The 23,777-nt window shown below is 59.0% G+C and overlaps 1 protein-coding gene across 3 annotated transcripts in view; it reads left to right on the plus strand.

Annotated features, from left to right (window-relative positions):
* Window positions 1-23,777, plus strand: part of MAP3K4 (mitogen-activated protein kinase kinase kinase 4) — an 81,613-nt gene that overhangs the window by 15,640 nt on the left and 42,196 nt on the right. For all 3 annotated transcript variants that reach the window (XM_076053245.1, XM_076053244.1, XM_076053243.1), the window contains exons 2-3: window positions 16,757-16,992; window positions 21,529-22,952. In XM_076053245.1, the coding sequence (XP_075909360.1) occupies window positions 16,791-16,992; window positions 21,529-22,952 (1,626 nt within the window). In that variant the 5' untranslated portion in view covers window positions 16,757-16,790. The remainder of the gene's footprint in view (window positions 1-16,756; window positions 16,993-21,528; window positions 22,953-23,777) is intronic.

Consider the following 23,777-nt stretch of genomic DNA (forward strand, 5'->3'; position numbering starts at 1 on the left):
ACAAACTCCAATCACTCTGTAGAACAGGGGGGATCATACAAACTCCACTCACTCTGTAGCACAGGGGGAGATCATACAAACCCCACTCACTCACTCACTCTGTAGCACAGGGGGAGATCGTACAAACTCCACTCATTCACTCTGTAGAACAGGGGGAGAGATTACAAACTCGACTCACTCTGTAGAACAGGGGGAGATCACACAAACTCCACTCACTCACTCTGTCGAACAGCGGGAGAGAATACAAACTCCATTCACTCACTCTTTAGAACAGGGGTAGAACACACAAATTCCACTCTGTAGAACAGGGGGAGATCATACAAACTCCACTCACTCTGTAGAACAGATGGAGATCATACAAACTCCACTCACTCACTCTGTAGCACAGGGGGAGATCATACAAACTCCACTCACTCACTCACTCTGTAGAACAGGGGGAGATCGTACAAACTCCACTCATTCACTCTGTAGAACAGGGGGAGAGATTACAAACTCGACTCACTCTGTAGAACAGGGGGAGATCACACAAACTCCACTCACTCACTCTGTAGAACAGGGGGAGATCGTACAAACTCCACTCATTCACTCTGTAGAACAGGGGGAGAGATTACAAACTCGACTCACTCTGTAGCACAGGGGGAGATCATACAAACTCCACACACTCACTCTGCAGAACAGGGGTAGAACACACAAACTCCACTCACTCACTCTGTAGAACAGATGGAGATCATACAAACTCCACTCACTCACTCTGTAGCACAGGGGGAGATCACACAAACTCCACGCAGAAAGGAGCCCTGGTCGGTAATCTCCTAGCCGTGGGGCACACGTGTTAACCCACTGCCACCACCATGCCCGTCATTGACATGCGAAGGAGGTGCTATTGTCTGCTTATTTAGCATCCGTGTGTTACTGAGCAAGGGTCACGGGGAGTGGGCTGAAGGTGGGGTCAGTGGGGGCTCGGGGGGGGGGGTGGGTGAGGGGGACTCTGGGGGGCGGGGGCAGTGTTGGGGGCAGCTTGTGAGTGGGGGAAGATGTGCGGTCCAAGTCTATTGTTCCACAACGCTAGCGGCCAGTGGCTTCCCGCCCCCCACACAGCAGCAGCAGAAGAAGAAGCTGCCAGGAGTGGGAGTGGCACGAGGGAGCATCTTGCGGAGAAGCCACGCATCTCTCCCCCCCCCCCATCCACCGTGTTTGCAGAAGACACTCGTCTCATTGGGGGGTCCCGGAGTGGGGGGGGGGGGTCCCGGGGTGGGGTCGGGGGAGGGTGTGCAGCGTGGGCATCCAGTTCCTACTTCCCTGCGCCCCGGTAGAATTCGGAGTGAAGCAGCAGCTGTGTGCACGTACGTTGAACTTCTTTCACACCGTACGTAGCCACCCGTGCTCACCGGAATTGCAAGACGTACGTTGAACTTCTTTCGCACCGTACGTAGCCAACCGTGCTAATCGGAGGTGTGGGGGCGGGGGAGGACAGCAAACTGAACACAAAAAGCAGTTCTCAAGAAGTGAGTTTTCAATCTAGCAGCTCGGGTGATTGATTGATCCAGCACTCATCGATTCACTCCAATCACTCGCTCACTTGCAGGCGGTCAGTCACCTCCTTATCACTCTCTTATCGCTACTACTGCTACCGTGTTCTGTTCCCTTAAACTTAAGCTCGTTGATTCCTTCACCCGTGAACTCGGTTCAACCAGACACTGTTTTGTCTCATCCACCAAACACTGTTCAACCACCACGCTGCGGTCACAACCACACTCACCCACTCAATCACCCACCCATTCACCCACTCACCACCCACTCACCCACCCACTCACTCACCCACTCAATCACCCACTCAATCACTCACTCACCCACTCAATCACCCACTCAGTCACCCACTCATCACTCAATCACCCACTCACTCATCCACTCACTCACCCACCCACGCAATCACTCACTCACCCACTCACTTTCCCACTCAATCACTCACTCACTTACCCACTCACACACCCACTCATCCACCCACTCATCCACCCACTTACCCACTCAATCACTCACTCACCCACTCACTAACCCACTCAGTCATCCACTCACTCACCCACTCATCACTCACTCACCCACTCACTCACTCATCCACTGACTCACCCACCCACTCAATCACTCACTCACCCACTCACTTACCCACTCAATCACTCACTCACTCACCCACTCACTTACCCACTCAGTCATCCGCTCACTCACCCACTCAATCACCCACTCATCCACTCACCCACCCACTCAATCACTCACTCACTTACCCACTCACCCACCCACTCACCCACCCACTCCCCCACCCACTCACCCACCCACTCACCCACCCACTCAATCACTCACTCACCCACTCACTTACCCACTCAGTCATCCACTCACCCACTCAGTAATCCACTCACCCACTCAGTCACCCACTCATCACTCACTCACCCACTCAATCACTCACTCATCCACGCAAAGACAAAGTTCCCCTGTGTAGCCTTAACAAACTGTCTGGGCAAGTGCTGTTTGCGAGTAGCACCTATGAAGGCCGGCAAAGCACACGAGGGGGTGGGTGGCTAACACCGCGCCCGGCCGCCTTTGTCTCCCCAGTGGCAATGTTTACACATATCGCACCAGGAACTCATTTGAGGCTAAGTCGATCTGGTCCAGGACCGGTTCAAATAATCGTCACCGGTGTTGGCCGTGAGCGGGAATCGAACCCGGGTCGCCGGGTTCGTAGCGCAGCGTAGCGCTAACCGCTGCACCACCGCTCCCCCTACCCACTCAATCACCTACCCACTCACCCACCCACTCAATCACTCACCCACCTACCCACTCGGCCATAACGCTGTAGGTCACAACATTTATCTTTCTGATTCTTGGCATTTCTACTCCCCTTTCCATTTCCCTCCCATCATTGTCTCGCTCAATTCAAGAGACTGCGCTTCACTACTGAATTCTCGTCTATTACAACTTTGGTAACAGCGCCGGTTGTTGCTGGCCCGTTGGGCAACTGTACTCGGCCCACTTCGCCTTCAAGCTCGCCTCTCTCAATTGTCATTCGCGCACGCGTGTTTGTGTGTGTGTCGCTATGGGGAGTGGTGGCGCAGTGGTTGGCGCTACGCTGCGCTCCGAACCCAGCGACCCGGGTTCGATTCCCGCTCACGGCCAACATCGGTGACGATTATTTGAAACGGTCCTGGGCCTCCCGTAGGTCGACTCGGCCTCAAATGAGTACCTGGTGCGGTGTGTAAACATCGCCATTAGGGAGACAAAGGCGGCCGGGCGCGGTGCTGGCCACCCACCCCCTCGTGTTGCCGGTTCTTCGGCCTTCAAAGGTGCTCGCCAACAGCACTTGCCCCAACAGTTTTTGAAGGCTACACGGGGGGAGGGGGTTCTTTGTCTTTGCTGTGCGTGCTGTAGGTCGAGTTGTGTGGCAGCCGCGTGCACAGATCGGCTCCCACCCACGGTGGGGTGGGGGGTGGGTGGGGGGATGAGGGGGGTGGGAGATGGGGGGGGATGGGGAGGGTGGGGGAGAGGTGGGGTATGGGGGGATGGGAGGTGGGGGAGATGGGGGTGGGTGGGGGATGGGAGGTGGGGACGGTGGGGGAGGTGGGGTATGGGAGGTGGGGGGGATGAGGAGGGTGGGGGGGAGGTGGGGTATGGGGGGGGATGGGAGGTGGGGAGGATGGGGAGAGGTGGGGTATGGGGGGGATGGGAGGTGGGGGTGTTGGGAGGTGGGGGGGATGGGAGGTGGGGTATGGGGCGGGATGGGAGGTGGGAGGAGATGGGAGATGGGGGGGAGGTGGGGGGGATGGCGTTTCGTTTATGATGGGCCATGACGTGTGCCCTCTTCCTCACCCCGATGCCCGGGTGAGAAGATGCCCGGGTGAGAAGTGAGCGATGCGAAACCGCGACTCCTCCAACTCTCACTCAACAAATAAGCAGACAGTTCGCCTCCTTAGCACGCACGCGTGTCTCCCCTCCAGGAGGCCCTGTGGCTGATGTGATATGTCAATACAAAATACACTTCCTTATATTAATGTGACGATGCAAATATGGGAATGAGGCGTGTGGTGCTGTCTGCGTATTTATTTCCTCGATTATATTCTCTACGCTGACACTGCTGTGATTTTACTGCTGTGTTTTAGCTGCAGGTTCGATGCCATATATGGAGCGGGACAGATGTTGTCTTCATTTCGAGGTGTGTGCAGTCTAAACTAAGCTCAAGGATTTATATTTTATCAGGTGAGGCCCGCTGAGATGTACAGCTCTTTTTCAGAAGTGACCCGGCTATCCCAAATGATAGCTCAAGGAATTGGCTTATCGTGTGGAAATTTATAGCAGCCAAATACTCTAAATGCGTGTTTCTAAACATGGAGGACAAAAACCGGAGGGCCTGGAGATAAATCCACGCGACCACGGGGAGAGAGAGAGAGACACGCAAATTCCAAATATACAGCAGCAGGCGTCAGCGTCAGGATCGAACCCACGACCTCCTGTATACCAGGCGAGGTAGTTAACATCTCCTAGCCACCGTGATGATGATGACGAGAGAGAGACACGTAAACTCCAAATATACAGCAGCAGGCGTCAGGGTCGTGATCGAACCCACGACCTCCTGTACACCAGGCGAGGTAGTTAACATCTCCTAGCCACCGTGGTGCCCTCTTTAGCCCCCCCCCCCCCGCGTTGACTCTCAAGGAAGTGAGATGTTCAAGAACCCGGTGGCCGGGCTTCACGGCGCCAGTGCGGTGCGCCAACCGTTGCACCACCCCTCCTCTTCGGTGCGCTCAGATGACTCGCCGCACGTCGCTGAGCTGGTGTGACCGCTGGCGAGACTGCGCCCAGTCCACTCGCGCGCGCATCAGCTGTTCCCCAGTCGCACTGTTTACATTTGATATCGCCACAAAGACAAAGGTCACCCGTGCAGCCTTAACAGACTGTCGGGGCAAGTGCTGGTTAGCGAGCGGCACCTATGAAGGCCAGCACGGCACACGACGGGGTGGGTGGCCAGAATCACGCCCGACCGCCTTTGTCTCCCCCAGTGGCGATGTTAACACACACCGCACGAGGTACTCATTTGAGGTTGAGTCGACCTAGGGGAGGCCCAGGAGCAGGTCAGATAGTCGTCACTGGTGTTGACCGTGAGCGAGAATCGAACGCGGGCCGCCGGGTTCCTAGCACATTGCGCTAACCGCTACACTACCGGCACACACACACAGGCACACACACACACAGGCACACCAATATCAGTACCCCCGCCATTCGCCACTAAGTGACGGTGGTGTCACCATGGTGCCTGTGCCAGGCCAGGTGCACCTTGAGGCCACGTGAAGTGTCGAAGGCTCGCTGACAGGAGGAGGTCACGGGACAGACCCAGCAGGTGCCATGGGTTGGCTGACTGAGATGAATGGAAGATGCACCACCAGCTGTACCCCCTGCTGTGCCAACTTGCTACGTTTTAGCTGCTCAGCGCTCCGCCCGTTGTAAGCGTCGCTCCTCCGCCCTCCGTTGTTGTTGGAGGGCGACTGCCTCCAACTGCCCAGTAGCGTCCTTCATGAGCCTCCTCCACACACAAAGACAAACATCCCCCGTATAGCCTTAACAGACTGTTGGGGCAAGTTCTTGTTAGTGAGTACCTATGAAGGCCGGCACAAGACACGAGGGGGTGGGTGGCCAACACCACGCCCGGCCGCCTTTGTCTTCCTAGTGGCCATGTTTACACATGGCACCAGGTACTCATTTGAGGCTGAGTCGACCTAGGGGAGACCCCAGATAATCGTCACTGGTGTTGGCCGTGAGCGGGAATCGAACCTGGGTCGCCAGGTTTACAGCGCAGCGCGCTAACCGCTACACTACCGCTCCCCACTACCTCGCCAGGTATGCAGACACACACATTCACACACAGACACACACATTAACACACAGACACACACATTCACACACAGACACACACGCGGCCAGCTGTGGTGTCACGGTGCGTACATCCAACCGTGCAACCTTAAAATATCTCCGCGTGATGTCATCTTTCTCGCCTGGCAAGCAGGAGTCCCTTGGTTCAATCCCAGACCCTGACAATCTATGCCTGTGCTATGTGGTGTTCACACGTTCTTCCCGCTGTTCTGCAGTTAGTCTGTGTGAGTGAGTGGAGTCCGTGGTGGTGGTGGTGGTAGTGGTCAAAGCATGGATCGTTCTCAGGGTTCTTACGGTGTTGACCCCCACTGCTGAACATTTAGAGTCAACTCGCGTTGAGATTATTTGGCCGCTACTTCAAATCCCCACGCGTGATGACGACGATGATGTCGTCAGCCGCTGCGATGACGAGGAGCCGTCATCGCGCCTCTGAAAAAGATATAATGGTTTGTTGGGTTTTACCTGGTCAAAAAAAAAGAGTCCAGTTTATTGTGGCCACTGCGCTTGCTTACCCAGGGTAAGCCTCAAGAGGGTCCTGCTACTTTTTTTGTTGGCAGTGGGGGAGGGGGTGGGGGGGATGATTGTCACGTGGTGTAATCTCTCGAGTAATTTGCGGTGTAATTCTGTCGAATTTGGCAAATGTGAACCGTGACGGGCGTCACACGAACGGCCCGGTCTCGCGAGTGGTGACGTCGCGAGATTTATTTTTTCATTAAACGTCCACTGTGAACGTCGTGTTGACGACCCACCCGCGGTATTGACCGGGGCAGCCCACCGGACTACAAACCGCGGAAACCTCTGCGACGCGCGGCCAACGCACCGACGCCGCCGGCTGGGCCTTCCGTTCTTGTCGCCTACGCCGGCGTTGATTTTGCGGTCACGGGAGCTGCCGTGCAACCGCTGCATGTGGCGGTGGCGGCGGTGGGCTGGGAGTTGAACCGAGGCTGCGCGCGTGCACCAGGTACTCGTTTGAGTCGGCTGAGTCCTCCTTCCTACGTCGACAAATGAGTTTCCCCCGGTGCGGTGGTGCGTGAACATTGCCACGAGGGAGACAAATGCGGCCCGGGCATGGTACGTCCCCGAGTTCGATCCCCCGGTGGTACGCGCACTGCGCCAACGTCGGTGATAAATATCCCAACCGGTCCTGGGCCTCCCCTAGGTCGACTCGGCTTCAAATGAGTACCCGGTGCGGTGTGTAAAGTAGACGTCGCCGCTCGAGAAACAAAGGAGACCAGGCGTGGTGTTGGCCAACCACCCCCTGGTGTGCCGTTCCGGCCTTCGTAGGTGCTGCTCGCTAACAGCGCTTGCCCCTACAGTCTGTGAAGTCTATACAGCGGGGGGGGGGGGGGATCTTGATTTGAAGCTTTGGTGACTGCAGGAAAAACCACTGCTGAAGTCAGCAGTTGTTTTTCTTGCTGTGGTTGTCCCACCTGATGACGATTGCTTGCGCCGCGATCGAAACGTCGTGACCTGTTATTTTTCTACCTACGTCATGACTTTACCGAAAGAACCAAAGAGTAGGGAGTGTGGGGGGGGGGGTGATCTTTGTCTTTGGTGCGTGACTGCATGCCGGTGACGCCACGAGCCGCAGACAGGACAAGACCGGTGTCACGGTTTGCGCCCAGCCTGCCTTTTCGACTCATGCGGAGTGGGCATTTTTGACAGGGAAAAAAAAGTGTCACCTGAGTCCGCTCTCTCGAATGCAAACTCATGTTTGATGCTGCGAGCGTTTCTGTGCGTGTGTGCGTTTACTCACGAACGTAATCTTCCGGCCCATTTCTTACATCGCTGGTTGCAGTGTTTGTAAACATCAGCACTGCGAGGAGACAAATGCGACCGAGCATGGTCCAATGATAAAGATCCCCCGTATAGAACCAAACAGATTGTTGGGGCAATTGCTGTTAGCGAGCAGCGCATATTAAGGCCCACACGACACTCACTCACCCACTCACCCACTCACTCACCCACTCACTCAATCACTCACCCACTCAATCACTCACCCACTCAATCACTCACCCACTCACTCACTCACCCACTCACTCACCCACTCAATCACTCACCCACTCAATCACTCACCCACTCAATCACTCACCCACTCACTCACCCACTCAATCACTCACCCACTCACTCACCCACCCACTCACTCACCCACTCACCCACTCATTCACCCACTCACTCACCCACTCACCCACTCACTCACTCAATCACTCACCCACTCAATCACTCGACCACCCAAAGACAAAGTTCCCCTGTGTAGCCTTAAACTATCTGGGCAAGTGCTGTTTGCGAGTAGCACCTATGAAGGCCGGCACGGCATACGAGGGCGTGGGTGGCCAACACCGCGCCCGGCCGCCTTTGTCTCCCCAGTGGCGATGATTTTACACACCGCACCAGGTACTCATTTGAGGCTGAGTGGGCCTAGGGAAGGCCCAGGACCGGTTTGGAAATTCGTCACCGGTGTTGGCCGTGAGCGGGAATCGAACTCGAGTCGCCGGGTTCGTAGCGCGTCGTGCTCACCGCTGCACCACCTCGTGCTCACCGCTGCACCACCTCGTGCTCACCGCTGCACCACCTCGTGCTCACCGTTGCACCACCTCGTGCTCACCGCTGCACCACCTCGTGCTCACCGCTGCACCACCTGTGCTCACCGCTGCACCACCTCGTGCTCACGCTGCACCACCTCGTGCTCACCGCTGCACCACCTCGTGCTCACCGCTGCACCACCTCGTGCTCACCGCTGCACGACCTCGTGCTCACCGCTGCACCACCTCGTGCTCACCGCTGCACCCACCTCGTGCTCACCGCTGCACCACCTCGTGCTCACCGCTGCACCACCTCGTGCTCACCGCTGCACCACCTCGTGCTCACCGCTGCACCACCTCGTGCTCACCGCTGCACCACCTCGTGCTCACCGCTGCACCACCTCGTGCTCACCGCTGCACCCACCTCTCCGCGACGACCACCACTTCGTGCATCTGGCCGGCCTTAAAAGGCTCTCGATAGCAGCGCTTGCCCCAAAGCCAAGTCTGTAAGGCTACTCGGGGGATCTTTGCCCTATTGTTTTTGCACACGGTTGGTATGTCCGTGGCGAAGGATTGATTACTCGCACCCCCCCCGAACGTTCAGAACCCAGTAAATACACAATACTCAGTTGTCAACATGTTGTTGCGTTGATGTCGCTTGACATCGCCGGGCCGGCCGTGGCGGTCGCTCTCGCAGTTTCTGCTTGCCGATGCGTCGCCCTCGCTTGCCTTGTTTCTGGTCCTGGCCCCTCGATGACTTAAGTTTTTTTTTTACGATGCTAATTTATTTTTTAAAAAATCTATTTTTATTTTTACCAGGTAAGACCCCCATCGCCCCCCCCACCCCGAGCTATATGTTGCTTTTTTTCCAGACGCGACCTGGCTGTCACAAATGATAGCGACGCGGATTGTAATGTAGACATTTAAAGCGGCCAAATACTCTTAACATGCGTGCCGCCGATTCTAAATGTGGTGGGAAAAACCGGAGGACCCGAAGAAAATCCACGCAACTACGGGGAGAGAGACACGCAGACTCCAAATATACAGCAGCAGCAGGTGTCAGGGTCCGGGATTGAACCCACGACCTCCTGTATACCAGGCGAGGTAGTTAACATCTCCTGGCCACCGTGATGATGATGAGAGAGAGACACGCAAACTCCAAATATACAGCAGCAGGCGTCAGGGTCAGGATCGAACCCACGACCTCCTGTATACCAGGCGAGGTAGTTAACATCTCCTGGCCACCGTGATGTTGATGATGAGAGAGAGACACACAGACTCCAAATATACAGCAGCAGGCGTCAGGGTCAGGATCGAACCCACGACCTCCTGTAGACCAGGCGAGGTAGTTAACATCTCCTAGCCACTGTGTTGCCCACAACCAGGCCACCCGGCCCCGCTCCTGTCTTCACGCTGCGTCTCTCTCTCTCTCCCTCTCTCTGTCTTACGTCACGTCGCCACCGCTCGCATGTTTGACGCGTCGCCAGCGCTTACGTAAAGCTTTTGCCGAAGGCAGACGAACGCCGTGCGGCGAACGCGGCCGCGTGGTTGCACAACCCCTGCGGCTTCGCGGTGCGCGTCTCTGGCCCGTTGTAACGTTTTTCACGCCGCGCTGACGCTCGGAACCCGGCACAGTCCCCGAGTTCGATTCCCGCCCACGGCCCCCAACGCCAGTGACGACGATGTTCATCGGTCCTGGAACTCCGCTGGGCCGACTCGGCCGACTCGAATGAGCACCCGGTGGTGCTGTGCGCAAACAACCCGTGGTGCTGGCAACCCCACCACGCCCTTCCGTGTGCCGTGTCGGCCTTCGTAGGTGCTGCTCCGCTCACAGCGCTTGGCCCAAAGTCTCTTGCAGGCTATGTGGGGGATCTTTGTCTTGGCTGCTGTGTAGATCTCCACGCGTGTTGTTCGGCACGACGTCCGACGTTTCGCTCCACGTGCCGGGAGCTTCTTAAGCGGAGGGATGTTTGCGGAGTGCTCTTTCCGACGACAACAACAACGTGATGATGATGATGGTGATGAAAAAATAAGAATAGGTGTTTACCCGTTCTAGCAATAAAAAAACGAGTTGTGCTGAGATGTTCAAACACCGAATGGATGAAACACCTTTTGCAAGGCAGCACGTCAGCATTAACTGCACAGTGGTTCTGGCAAAACATGCAAACAAACACGGTAGTGAGACAAGGCCATGCAGAAGGCTATCTCTGGTGTAGGCCAATCAGCTTCAAAGACAACGCGTATGTGTTATTATCAGAGCATGTGTGTTTGCATGTGTGTGTGTGGTTAATGCAGGCTTGATGCCTCGCAAAATACATCTATTTTGGTGTTAGAACCTCTTAACCCAACTCCGGTGTTATTGTCCTGAGGGGTAAAACACCTATTGAGATTTTTTTTTTCATCGTCAACATCATCACGTTGTTGTTGTTGTAGGATAGAGCACTCCGTAAACACGGCCCCGCTGAAGAAGCTCCCGGCACGTGGGGTGAAACGTCGGACGTCGTGTCGACGTCATGTCGACGTCCCGACGTTTCATTGTCAGGAAGGGTCAAGCACGATTGTTATTTTTTTCCGTAAATTTGTTTGAAACTGGCGAGAAAAGCTCCCGTGGAAGCAACACCAACACCAACAACAACACCAACAACAACTCACAGCAAGAAACGTAAACATGTATCTCTGCCTTGCAGGGAGCGTGGCCATTGGCCCGAAACGTCGCCCGATCTATTATTGCTTCCTAACAGGGGGGCCCCCGCCCCCGGCGGCATCGTCGGCGTCGTCGTTGACGGCCGGACGTGTTGAAGGGTCGCGCAGGGCCCCCAGAGCCGAGCGTGATGCCGGCGCATCTACACCTCGCGGGACGAGATGGAGCGGTGAGGCCGGCTCCTGTGCAGAGGCAGCGGGTGCTGGGCTTGGGAGGTGGCGGCGGTGGCGGCTTTATGGGTGGGGGGGGGGGGGGAGGTCTTCATCCAACCGTGGATTGACCATGGCTGACGACAACGACGATGATTCAGAATCACTGCGTCGGGCCCCTTGAGCGCCGTTGTTGCCGTCTGTGTACCTTGCGCGGTGTCACCGTGGTCTCCCAAGACGAGGAGGTGGAGGAGGAGTGTGAAGGATTCACTTTGATGGCTTTTGCTGGGGTGGGTAGGAGTGGTGCTTGTTGGAGTGAGCGGGTGCACGGGTGAGCGGGTGAGGGGTTGAATCGGTGAGCGGAGTGTGAGGCTTTGAGCACGTGGTTCGCCTTGAGCGCGTCTGCGGTCGAGTGAGCTGGTGAGGGCTGGGCGGGCGAGTGATTTTTGCAGCTGAGCGAGAGCGTTTGCAGGTGGGTGCCAAAGGGCGGCAAGGGGGGCGGTTGAGCGGGTGAGCGGGTGAGGGGGTGAGCGGGTGAGCGGGTGAGTGAGCGGGTGAGCGGGTGAGCGGGTGAGCGGGTGAGCGGGTGAGCGGGTGAGCGGGTGAGGTGGGCGAGCGGCACGCACGTCTCTCCCGCCAGCAGCGAGCAGCGGCGCACCGCGCTTGCGTTCCAGAGGTCGGCCCCACTTCGACTCAAATCTCCCGGCGCGGGAATTGCAGCGACGCTGCGAGTTTATTTGGTTACCAGCACCCCCCCCCCGCCCCCGCCGCCCCCAACACCGCACGCAAACCCCTTCGAGGGGGGCTCTGTCCACCCGGCAGAGTAAACGGCCTCACCAGAGCCAATCGGCAGGTCGCGTGCGGTGGGGCACAGTGTGGGTACTCGCAATTCGTTTTTTGCCCCCCCCCCCAACACATTTGTTTTTGGCGCGGCAGAATAAGGTGGAGACCTCTCTGGGGGCGGGGTGGGGGGGTGAGTGGGGGGGCGGTGTGGGGGAGTGAGTGGGGGGGTGGGTGGTGGGGTGGGTGGTGGGGTGAGTGGGGGGGTGGGTGGGGGGGGGGGCTTCTATCTCGAACTTCCATTTGCAGAGGCACCGTCCGCCAGCAGTGACGTGAGAAGGCAATTGCAGGCCTGCGCCTTTTACCTCTTCCTGTCGCGCTAAGGCAAGGCGGGGGGTGGGAGTGGGGGGGGGTGCGTCCGTGCCGGTGCGTCTCCTACCTGCCGCCGCCGCTGCTGCTGCTGCTGCTGTTTCTACTTCATGACCCGGGTTACAAAAGCCTTTTGTTGCCATAGGAACGACCGAAGCCATCAACAGTGGACGAGCGTCATCCCGCTCCCCCCCGCGCGCCCCCCCCCCCCCCCCCCCCAGTGTTACCCAACCACCGATACCCGGCGTCCCCCCAGGCAACAACAGCGGCGGCGGCGGTACCATTCGTTCCTCGCAGCAAGGATGGCCTGGGTTCGATTCCCGACTGGGCCATTCTCCTCTCTGTGTGGCGTTTGTACGTTCTCTATCTATCTCTCTCTGTCTCTCTCTATCTCTCTCTATCTCTCGCTATCTCTCTCTATCTCTCTCTGTCTCTCTCTCTCTCTCCTGCCCCCGCTGTTATGCATGGGTCTCCTCCGGATCCTTGGGTTTGCCGTCACAGCTAACTTAGCCTGAACAGGCTGTCGGGGGCAAGTGCTGTTCGCGAGTAGCACCTGTGAAGGCCGGCGCTGTGGCACACGAGGGGGTGGGTGGCCAGCACCACGCCCGGCCGCCTTTGTCTCCCCAGTGGCGATGTTTACACACCACATCAGGTACTCATTTGAGGCTGAGTCGACCTAGGGGAAGCCCAGGACCGGTTCGGATAATCGTCACCGGTGTTGGTGGCCGTGAACGGGAATCGAACCCCGGTCGCCGTGTTCGTAGTGCAGCGTAGCGTTAACCCTTGCACTACCGCTCCCCGCAAACAAACACCCCCTGGTTTCGCCTCAGCAGACTGTAGGGGCGAGTGCTGTTCGCGAGTAGCTCCTGTGAAGGCCGGCACGGCACACGAGGGGGTGGGTGGCCAGCACCACGCCCGGCCGCCTTTGTCTTCCTAGTGGCGACGTTTTTACACGTCACGCTAGGTACTCGTTTGAGGCTGAGTCGATCTAGGGGAGGCCCAGGACCAGTTCAGAGAAGCCTCACTGGTGCTCACCCGTGGTCTCCCCACACACTTTGTGACTGGTGCTGCCCGCAACATCCCACTGCTGAAAATACGGCTTGCAGATCACTGAATTGGCGTCTCACAACAACAACAACAACCGCCATTCGCCACTAAGTGGCGGTAACGTCACCGCGACGCTTGTGCCAGGCTAGGTGCACGTTGAGGCCACGTGAAGTGTCGAACGCTCGCCGGCAGGAGGTCGCGGGGCAGACCCAGGTGCCACGGGTCGACTGACTGAGATGACTGGCTGATGCACCACCTGTGCCCCCTACTGTGCCAACTTGCTGTGCTTTAGCCACCCGGCGTTCTGCGCGTTGTTGTGAGCGTCGCTCCTCCACCCCTCCATTGTTGTTGGAGGGAGACTGCCTCCAACTGCTCAGTAGCATCCTTCACGAGCCTCCTCCACAGAGGCCGATCTTGACACCGCTGGTACCAGTCATCGGCAAGTCCACTCGGCTCCACGTCCTTTTACGCCCGTTTAGCCCCCTCTATCCAGCCAAACAAAAGCTGTTTAGGCATGCGGTGTGTAGTGTATGGTATAATGCATTGTAGTGTAGTGTATGGTATAATGCATTGTAGTGTAGTGTATGGTATAATGCATTGTAGTGTAGTGTATGATATAATGCATTGTAGTGTAGTGTATGGTATAATGCATTGTAGTGTAGTGTATGGTATAATGCATTGTAGTGTAGTGTATGGTATGATGCATTGTAGTGTAGTGTATGGTATGATGCATTGTAGTGTAGTGTATGGTATGATGCATTGTAGTGTATGGTATAATGCATTGTAGTGTAGTGGTGGGTGGGTTGAGGGGGGGTGGTGGGTGGGTTTGGGGGGTGGTGGGTGGGTTGAGGGGGGGTGTTTGGGTGGGTTTGGGGGGTTGGTGGTGGGTGGGTTTGGGGGGGTGGGTTGAGGGGGGGGGTGTTGGGTGGGTTTGGGGGGTTGGTGGTGGGTGGGTTGATGGGGGGTGATGGGGGGTTTGAGGGGGGGGGGTGCACGCATTCTCAGTCGGGGCATCGCACGTCCACAACCGGCGGCTGCCGCCGTGCCGCATCAGCTCCGCTGGGGCTCGCCGATCGGGCCGCTGACAACGATCGGGCCGGAGATAGCGGCCCCAGCCCCCCCACCACCACCACCACCACCACCCCCCTCGTACGGTCCGGTGCCGTGAACCGACTGGCAGCAGCAGCAGCAGCAGCAGCGGCAGGTCGCCTTCGTTTCTCGGTTCAACAGCCGATCCGGCGGCTTTGTGTTTATTGCGCACGACGTTTCTGTGCTCAAACCGGTTACCAACCGGTTTTTTCTCACGACGTCTCTTCCGGTAACGCAGAAACTGCCCCAGATTCATCACCGCCCCCGCTGCCGCTTGGAACGCGACGGGCGCGAGCGTGGGCACGCGCGCCGCACTTGATCGCTCCGCTGCTGGATGAGGGCCTCCCCCACACCGTACGGTTTTTTGCGGGTGTCTGAAACTCCCCGATCGGTCGCTCAACTCGTGAGCGCGCCGTTCGTGGTGGTGGTGGTGGTGGTGAGAGCGGTTGCCGTGGTGGTTGCGTTGGTAGTTGTTAGTTGTGGCGGTTGCGGTTGCGTTGGTGATGGTGGTGGGTGGGCGAGTCCAATGGTTGGATTGTTCTGTCCGTACCGATCCATCACGAGGTGCACTTGGAACCAATAATGAGGAGTCATTCGGCCGGAGTCGGGTTTTGCTCCCAGCATTTCAGATGCGGCCGGTAACCTGGGCGCGACGTGCATCTGGCGTGCACAGTGTTGCAGAGGTTCGCGGTTCGAACCCAGTGGGCCGCCCTGGTTATTGCTGCCGTGGCGTGGCCGCACGGTCGCGCGTTCTCCGCTTGTTGTGGAGGTTCGTGGTTTGAACCCGAAGGGCCGCCCTGGTCAACGCCACGGTGCGGATGAACCATTAAAATGCTGCGCGCTCAAAAGCGGACGTCAAAGATCCCGCGATGTCATTCGACAAGAGCAGGCCATCGATCGAGGTTGGCAAGGTGGAAAATTACTCGATTGGGATTGCACGCGTCAGTCGGCGTGCCCCTACTGTGTACCCACTGCAGACTGACCTGTGTAACGCAACAGCGCCCTGCCTTCACGACGGCCTCGCGCTGTTGAGAAACGACATTACTTTCACGATGAACCCCTCCCGCCCTAGCGGCGGGCTCGGTGGTGACTGGGCGGATTCTCGAGATGTTGCCATTCGACGCCTGTGCCGTCATCATATTCAATGAAGCAACAACACCGTCTGGCTCGACCGAAATATCATTGGCCCGAGGCAGTGGCACCGCCGCCGTCAACCGTAGCCGCTTTCGCGGCGGGGGGGGGGGGGGGTGTGTCGGGAGCAATCCGCGCGGTGCGCTCTGCGCGACCAGCCGACAAACGCGCCTCTCTCGCCTTACGACACCGCCGAAGAATTTTTTTAGCGAAAACATTTTCCCCCCGCGGCTGGCACGCGGCGCGGTTTCGTATAAACGGGAGACGCGGGGCCGCGTTGTTCAGGGAACCAGATCTCGCACTCGAGCCCACGGCGTTTTCGCGAGTTGAGCACAAGAGGAAGCGTCGCCGCTTGAGAATCGGAATATTTATTTGCCCCGGCGGAATCCAATCGTCGGCGATCTCACGGCGGCGTGAACGAGGGAGACGGCGCAGGCGAGAGCGAGCGACGCAGTGTGAAGATGGCATGGATTGCCGATGGTGCCCACGATCGAGAAGGGGGACTGCGAATTGACTATAGATTAGTGATGAGACGCAATGCTTGTCGTACAGACGATCGCAGGTGTCTGCCTCGTTAGTTATTTATATTTTGCACAGTGACGCTGACATGAGAAGGATCGAGTGTTTCACACAAAGGCAAAGGTTCTCCGCTATGGCCTGAACAGACTTTTTTGGGGCAAGTGCTGTTAGCGAGTAGCACCGAGGAAGGCCGTAACGGCACACCAGGCGGTGGTTGGCCAGCACCACGTCTGGACGTCTTTGTTTCTCGAGTCGCAATGTTCACTTTACACACCACACCAGGTACTCATTTGAGGCTGCGTCGACCTAGGGGATGCCCCTGACCGATTCAAATATGCGTGCCAGGTGCTGGCCGTGAGCGGGAATCGAACTTGGGTCGTTTAGTTCGTAACGTAGTGCGCTAACCCCTATACTACCGTTCCCCACACACGATTACTGTGTGCATGCGTGCCGATCAAGTCCCTCCGTGATCCACCAACCCCCGACGCTCACGATCCCCACTGCCCCCTCCGCCTGCCCCCCCCCTCCCCCCCCCCCCGCAGCTCTGGCGATTTTGCGTCGGACAGCGATGGCGAGATGACCTCGGAGGAGGAGGAATTTGAGTCCGACTACAGCGACTACTACAAGAGCACGCCGCCCCTGCGTCAGCGGCACGCTCGCCTCAGCGCGATCAACCACAAGAGCGGGCGCGAGGGCCGGCGCCCGCCCACGGCCACGGCCACCGGCGCCGGGGGAGGAGGAGGTGTCGCCGCCACGGGGCCCGGCAAGGGAGCCCGAGGTGAGTTGAGCGGCGGTGACGGAGGGTTTCGGCCGGTGGTGCCACCGCAGCAGCGCAGCCGCTGACTGCTGCTCACGTGACAGCTGCTGCTGCTGCTCACGTGACAGCTGCTGCTGCTCACGTGACAGCTGCTGCTGCTCACGTGACAGCTGCTGCTGCTCACTTGACAGCTGCTGCCGCTCACGTGACAGCTGCTGCTGCCGCTCACGTGACAGCTGCTGCTGCTCACTTGACAGCTGCTGCCGCTCACGTGACAGCTGCTGCTGCCGCTCACGTGACAGCTGCTGCTGCTCACTTGACAGCTGCTGCTGCTCACGCGACAGCTGCTGCTGCTGCTCACGCGACAGCTGCTGCTGCTGCTCACGTGACAGCTGCTGCTGCTCACTTGACAGCTGCTGCTGCCGCTCACGTGACAGCTGCTGCTGCTGCTCACTTGACAGCTGCTGCTGCTGCTCACGCGACAGCTGCTGCGGCTCACGTGACAGCTGCTGCTGCCGCTCACGTGACAGCTGCTTCCGCTCACGTGACAGCTGCTGCCGCTCACGTGACAGCTGCTGCCGCTCACATGACAACTTCTGCCCCTCACGTGACAGCTGCTATTACTCACGTGACACCTGCTGCTACTCACGTAAGAGCTGCTGCTACTCACGTGACAGCTGCTGCTACTCACGTGACAGCTGCTACTACTCACCTCACAGCTGCTACTACTCACCTCACAGCTGCTACTACTCACGTCACAGCTGCTACTACTCACGTCACAGCTGCTATTACTCACGTCACAGCTGCTATTACTCACTTGACAGCTGCTGCTACTCACGTGACAGCTGCTACTACTCACGTGACAGCTGCTACTACTCACGTCACAGCTGCTATTACTCACGTGACAGCTGCTACTACTCACGTCACAGCTGCTGCCACTCACGTGACAGCTGCTTTTACTCACGTGACAGCTGCTGCCGTTCACGTGACAACAGCTGCCACTCACGTGACAGCTGCTGCCACTCACGTGACAGCTGCTATTACTCACGTGACAGCTGCTGCCGCTCACGTGACAGCTGCTGCCGCTCATGTGACAGCTGCTACTACTCACGTGACAGCTGCTGCTGCCACTCACGTGACAGCTGCTGCTGCCGCTCACGTGACAGCTGCTGCTGCTCACGTGACAGCTGCTGCTGCTCACGTGACAGCTGCTGCTGCTGCTCACGTGACAGCTGCTGCTACTCACGTGACAGCTGCTACTACTCACGTGACAGCTGCTGGTGCTGCTCACGTGACAGCTGCTGGTGCTGCTCACGTGACAGCTGCTGCTACTCACGTGACATCTACTACTACTCATGTGACATCTACTGCTACTCACGTGACAGCTGCTGCCACTCACGTGACATCTACTACTACTCACGTGACATCTGCTGCTACTCACGTGACAGCTACTATTGCTGCTACTCACGTGACAGCTGCTGCCACTCACGTGACAGCTGCTACCACTCACGTGTGTGCGTGCGTGCGTGCATGTCTTAATTCCTCACTACGAATGAATGCAACAGCCCAAGCTGGGTTTTGGGCTGGATCATTGTTGCAATAACAACAACAAAATGCCCACCCCCCCCCCCAGTCGGTTCCGGATGTTGCTATCCGCGTCACGAGATGAAGAATTCGTTGGGAAATCTTGCAGAGCGGTGCGGCCGCCCCTCTGCGTTTTTTCGGAGAACGGAATCCATGGAAGCGGATATCACAGAGCTACCTCCGATCTGATATCCCCTGTTCAAATGACGCTTCCACGCACAGAACGGCCCTGCAGGAGCGGATATCACAGAGCTACTTCCGATATCCCTTTTTCCATTTTAAAATGGGAATTCCCACACAGGCGAGAGTGCTGGACACGGAGGGCACCGTCTGCTGCTGCGTGTGCGCTGCTCGTGTGCTGCACGTGTGCTGCGTGTGTGCTGCGTGTGTGCTGCGTGTGTGCTTCTCGTGTGCTGCTCGTGTGCTGCGCTTGTGCTGCGTGTGTGCTGCTCGTGTGCTGCGCTTGTGCTGCGTGTGTGCTGCACGTGTGCTGCGTGTGTGCTGCACGTGTGCTGCGTGTGTGCTGCACGTGTGCTGCGTGTGTGCTTCTCGTGTGCTGCTCGTGTGCTGCGCTTGTGCTGCGTGTGTGCTGCGTGTGTGCTGCACGTGTGCTGCACGTGTGCTGCGTGTGTGCTGCTCGTGTGCTGCGCTTGTGCTGCACGTGTGCTGCACGTGTGCTGCACGTGTGCTGCGTGTGTGCTGCGCTTGCGAGGGTGACCGCCACCGGCGGTTGCGTGCCGGGGGGGCGTTGTCGCAGCGCGGCTGTGAGCTGCCAGCCACGTGGCCGGTGCCTCGTGGTGGCGAGAGGCGTCTCGTGGAAGACCGATTGTGAACGGCTTCGCGGGGTCTTCTCTCTCCCCTCCCCCTGGGCGGCCGTGCATCGCCGGCGCGCGCGGGGGAAACCGATATCCGGAGAGACGATTCCGAACGGCGAGATCAAGAAGAACCGCGCCTTCCCGTCGACACAAAGCGTTCTCGGAATGTCGGACGCAAGTCCCCACCCCCCTCCCCCACCCAAACTTTTGCTTTTTAAGGTCACGGCGGTGAACGCGACCCTCCTAGGCTTCGCTAGGAGCGGGATCTGGAGTGCCTGTTTGGTCTGCTCTTCCCCCATGTCCACACTTCACGCCGCCACGCTGTACCTGCCGAACGGATGCCGTTGCTTACTCTTTGGTGGGAGGGAGTTTGTTTTTCTCTCTCACCTGAAGACGATTGCTTGTGTGGCGATCGAAACGTCGTGACCTATGATTTTTCTACCTACCACGTGATGACTTTACCGAGAGAACCAAAGAGTGTGGATTCCTGCAGTCACGACAGCTTCAAATCAAGATTGGATGTTGCTTACTCGTACCGCTGGGTGGACAGCGGTGGGTCGGGGGCGGTGGGGGGAAGGGTGACACGGGAAGTGGGGCTCCGGCGACCCGGGGTTCGATTCCCGCTCGCGGCCAACACCGGTGACGATTGTCTGAACCGGTCGCGGGCCTCCCCTCGGGGTCGACTCGGCCTCAAATGAGTACGCTGGTGCGTTGTGTAAACATCGCCGCTCGGGAGACAAAGGCGGCCGTGCGTGGTGCAGGCCACTCACCTCTTCGTGCGCCGCAACGCCGGCATTAAATACGTGCTCGTTAACAGCCTGTTGAAGGCTACACGGGGGTGGTGGTGGTGGTGGTGTGGGGGGGTCTCTTTGTCCCCTGCGTGCACGTATGAGTGTGAATTGCCGGCGAAGCGTCAAAGGATGGAGGAAGTGGCCACAGCCCCCCGCCCCCCGCCCCGCCCCGCCCCCCACCACGCGAGCGTGCCGGCCGCGAGTGAGGCGTGCGAGCCACTGCACTGCGGCAGCCCCGACGCACGGGGAGGGCGGCAGCGTCTCCGGGACTGTAAAAGCAGAAACGAAGTCTTTAGCCAGGTCGGGGCCCGCTGAGCTATCGCGTAGCCCGTCCTCAGAAGTGACCTGGCTGTCCCGAATGATGACGTCGCCGCGCGGGAATCGATCGCGGCCAAATTACCCGAAAGCGCGCGACGTCGATTCTGAATTGCGGAGCGGGAAAACCGGAGGGCTCCGGGAAGAAGTTGTTAGGGGCTGAGATCGCGTGAATATAAAGGTGTCGTTCGCCCACCACCACCCGACACCGCCCGTTGGCGAGGCTTGTCGCGTAAACGAAACGTGCCAGTTCGTACTCTTTGGTTCTATTCGGTGAAGTCACGTAGGTGACAGCACGGTCCCTTCACCTGATGAAGGCCACTTGTGTTGTGGCCGAAACGTCGTGATTTTTGTTATTTTATTTTTTTACCAACGTGACTTTACCGAATAGAACCAAAGAGTATGGATCCTTGCAGTCACGAAAGCTTCAAATCTAGAAGTGCCAGTTAGTTACTACTTCAGCACACCGGTGTGTTGTTTCTGTGTATGTTGAACTTCTTTCGCAGCGTACGTAGCCAACCGCGCTAATCGTAGTGCTCATCGGATTCCTCCAGTGTCAATGAATGATTCTGATTCTGGCTTTTGCGTTCAATGTGGCTGGGTGGTGGTGGTGGTGTGGTGTGGTGGCTGCCGTAGCTTCACAGGCTGCAACATTCCCTTATCAACCAGCATCGCTGCGATTGCGTTAGGCAGTGCCCCACCCCCTAATGGGATTTTGTGGGATCGCATTGGACCGCCGTTGGTCACCGTGCGACGTGGATTCATCTCGCGGCGTTTGAATGTCACCGCGTTTCTCAGGACTGCTGTTCAGCTCGCCGCGGAACGTGGCCGCGCCGGGCCCCGTGAAGGGTTTGCACTTTTGCCACTGACGTTGGCCGTGTTCTGGAGTCGAACTCAAGTCGTTGGCCAGCTGCGGGGGACCCGTTCCAGCCGTCGCCCCTCCGCTGGCCGTCGACGCGGCCAGAAATCGACAAATCCTTCCCCCACCCCTCCCACACTAACCCCGTGCCTCTCCTCTCCTCCCCCCCCGCCCACCACCGGCGTGCCCGCAGGCAAGGGCGCGATGAGCCCCTCGCCGGCGCTGGACTTTGGCGGGCGGCGCCGGTTCCCGTCGGGCGAGCGCGACGACCCCGGCGCCGGCTACGAGCTCAAGAAGAAGCAGCTGTCCATGGCACGCAGCGTGGACCGCGACCGCAAGCAGCTGGGTCACGGTGACCTCGAACGCGACCAGGGGCCGGCGCCGCCGGCGGTCGCGTCGTCGCCGGCGACGACGCAACCGCCGGCGGCGCCGCCCGGCCCGGCCAACATCCCCAACGTGGACCTGCCCAAGCCGTTCCTGTCGCTGGGCTCGAGCAAGCTGGCGGCGCCGCGGCCCAGCCTCGTGCTGCGCCCGCAGCGCCAGAGCTCGCGCACCGACATGCCGGCCGACCGCCTGCGCTTCTTCGAGACGCTCAAGCTGCTGCTGATGCTCAACAAGCGCAAGGAGAAGGACCCGGTGACGCCGGGGCGTCTGCCCGGGACCTCGCCCGCCGGCGCGGCCGGCGCGGGCGGCGCGGGCGCCGCCGGCGTCGGCCTCCTGTCGGGCGCGCCGTCGTCCGCGACCTCGTCCGCCGGCGGGCCGCAGCTGCTGTGGCAGAACCAGTGGAACGAGCTGATCTGGCTGGAGCTGCAGGCCTGGCACGCCAACCGCAGCATGACGGAGCAGGACATGTACCTGTACACGGCGCGGCACGCCATCCCCGAGGTCATGCAGGACGTGCTGCACTTCCGGGTCGCGCTCCGCCACGTGTCGTGTCGGCCGCCGCCGCCGGCCTTCCGCCCGGCGGCGGCGGCGGCGGCGGCGGCGGCGACGCCGGGCGGCGGCGGCGGCGCTGCGGAGGAGGGCTTTTCGGCGGCCCGCGGCCAAAGCTTGCCGGAAACGGGGGCGGGTCGCACGGGCGCGGACGCCAAGGCAGAGGCGCGGCGGCGGTTGGCGATGGCGCAGGGCGGCGACGCCGCGTCGGGGAGGCGGCGGCAGCAGCAGCAGCAGCGAGGGACTTGGACAATGGCTGCGACGGAACGCGGCGGCGATGACGGCAGCGGCGGACTCGGAAGCGACGCGGGAATTTCGCAATCGGCGCCGGGCCGGCTCGCGGTCCCGCCGGCGGCCTCCGGTGACGGCGAGGGAACGGCGGAGGCGGAGGCGGAGGCGGCGCCGGCGCGGCGGCGCCGCGAGTCGCCGCCGACGCTCGTGAGCGAAGCGGAGGAGCGGCCGCAACCTCCGCCGCAGCCGCCGCCGCCGCCGTTGCCGAAACCGCCGCCGGCGTCGTTGTCGGCCTCGCCGCCGCCGCTGCCGCCGGCGCCGCCGCCGCCGCCGCCGCCACCGCACGCCATTTGCAGTTTGCAGCACGGGGCGGGCGACCGACCGCGCTGCTCGCTCGGGTTCCGGCTCATCGAGCCCGCCCACCTGGAGCTGCAGAAGGAGGCGTGCCAGCAGGTGAGAGGGTTCCCCCGTGCCAGGCGCAGTTCACCCGTGACGCGTACATACACACGCACGCACGCACGCACGCAAATGGTTGCATCTAGCAGCGGTCATTCCCCCCCCCCCTCTCCCACCACCAAACCCCCTACGCCATCCTGGCAGAATGATGCCAGATTTTAGGCCGGCTACCGAGTCGCATTTCCTGCACGGCACAGGGACAGCTATCGCTGGGGGTGTCTCTTCGATTGTTTGGAGATGAGATGCGGCTCGAGCTGGTCCATGTTTTTATCGTTCCCGTTGTTCGACCAGGAAAGACGTCTGTTTGGCTGTGCCCCCTCTGTGCTGCCCAAAACGTCTCTCCCTGTGCGTCTCCTCTGTGTATGTACCTCTTGGTGCCTCGTGTCTGTTTCACGAGTCCCTGTCCTCCGTTGACGTTGGTACGTTCAGCCCGGAGGATGAGAACGCAAGATTTAGCAGTGTTCAACCAGGTTAGTGTGTCTAACTGTGTTGTTGTTGGCCGACTGGTTTGCATCGCATTATGTTTCTAAGGTTTGTTGAGTTTGCGTCTCCCATCTCCTCGCTGTATTTTGCCTCCGTGCAGTTTGGCGTTCTCTACGTGCGTGGCGTCCCTCTGTGTGTTCCCTCGCTGTGCGTTTTACCCCGTTTCCACCTGATGATGAGCGCTTGTGTTGCGTTTCGAAACGTCGTGATTTATTTTAATCTAATTTTATTTTATCACAATTTTATTTTATTTACACATACGTGACTTTACCGGAAAAAACACAATGAGTATGGAAAACCCTTGTTGTTAAGTCGACACATATGGGGCTCTGGCCTTGC

The sequence above is a fragment of the Petromyzon marinus genome, chromosome 60, assembly GCF_048934315.1.
Source record: "Petromyzon marinus isolate PM22_M1 ecotype Great Lakes invasive population chromosome 60, UKy_Petmar_22M1.pri1.0, whole genome shotgun sequence".
In the NCBI taxonomy this organism is placed as follows: domain Eukaryota; kingdom Metazoa; phylum Chordata; class Hyperoartia; order Petromyzontiformes; family Petromyzontidae; genus Petromyzon; species Petromyzon marinus.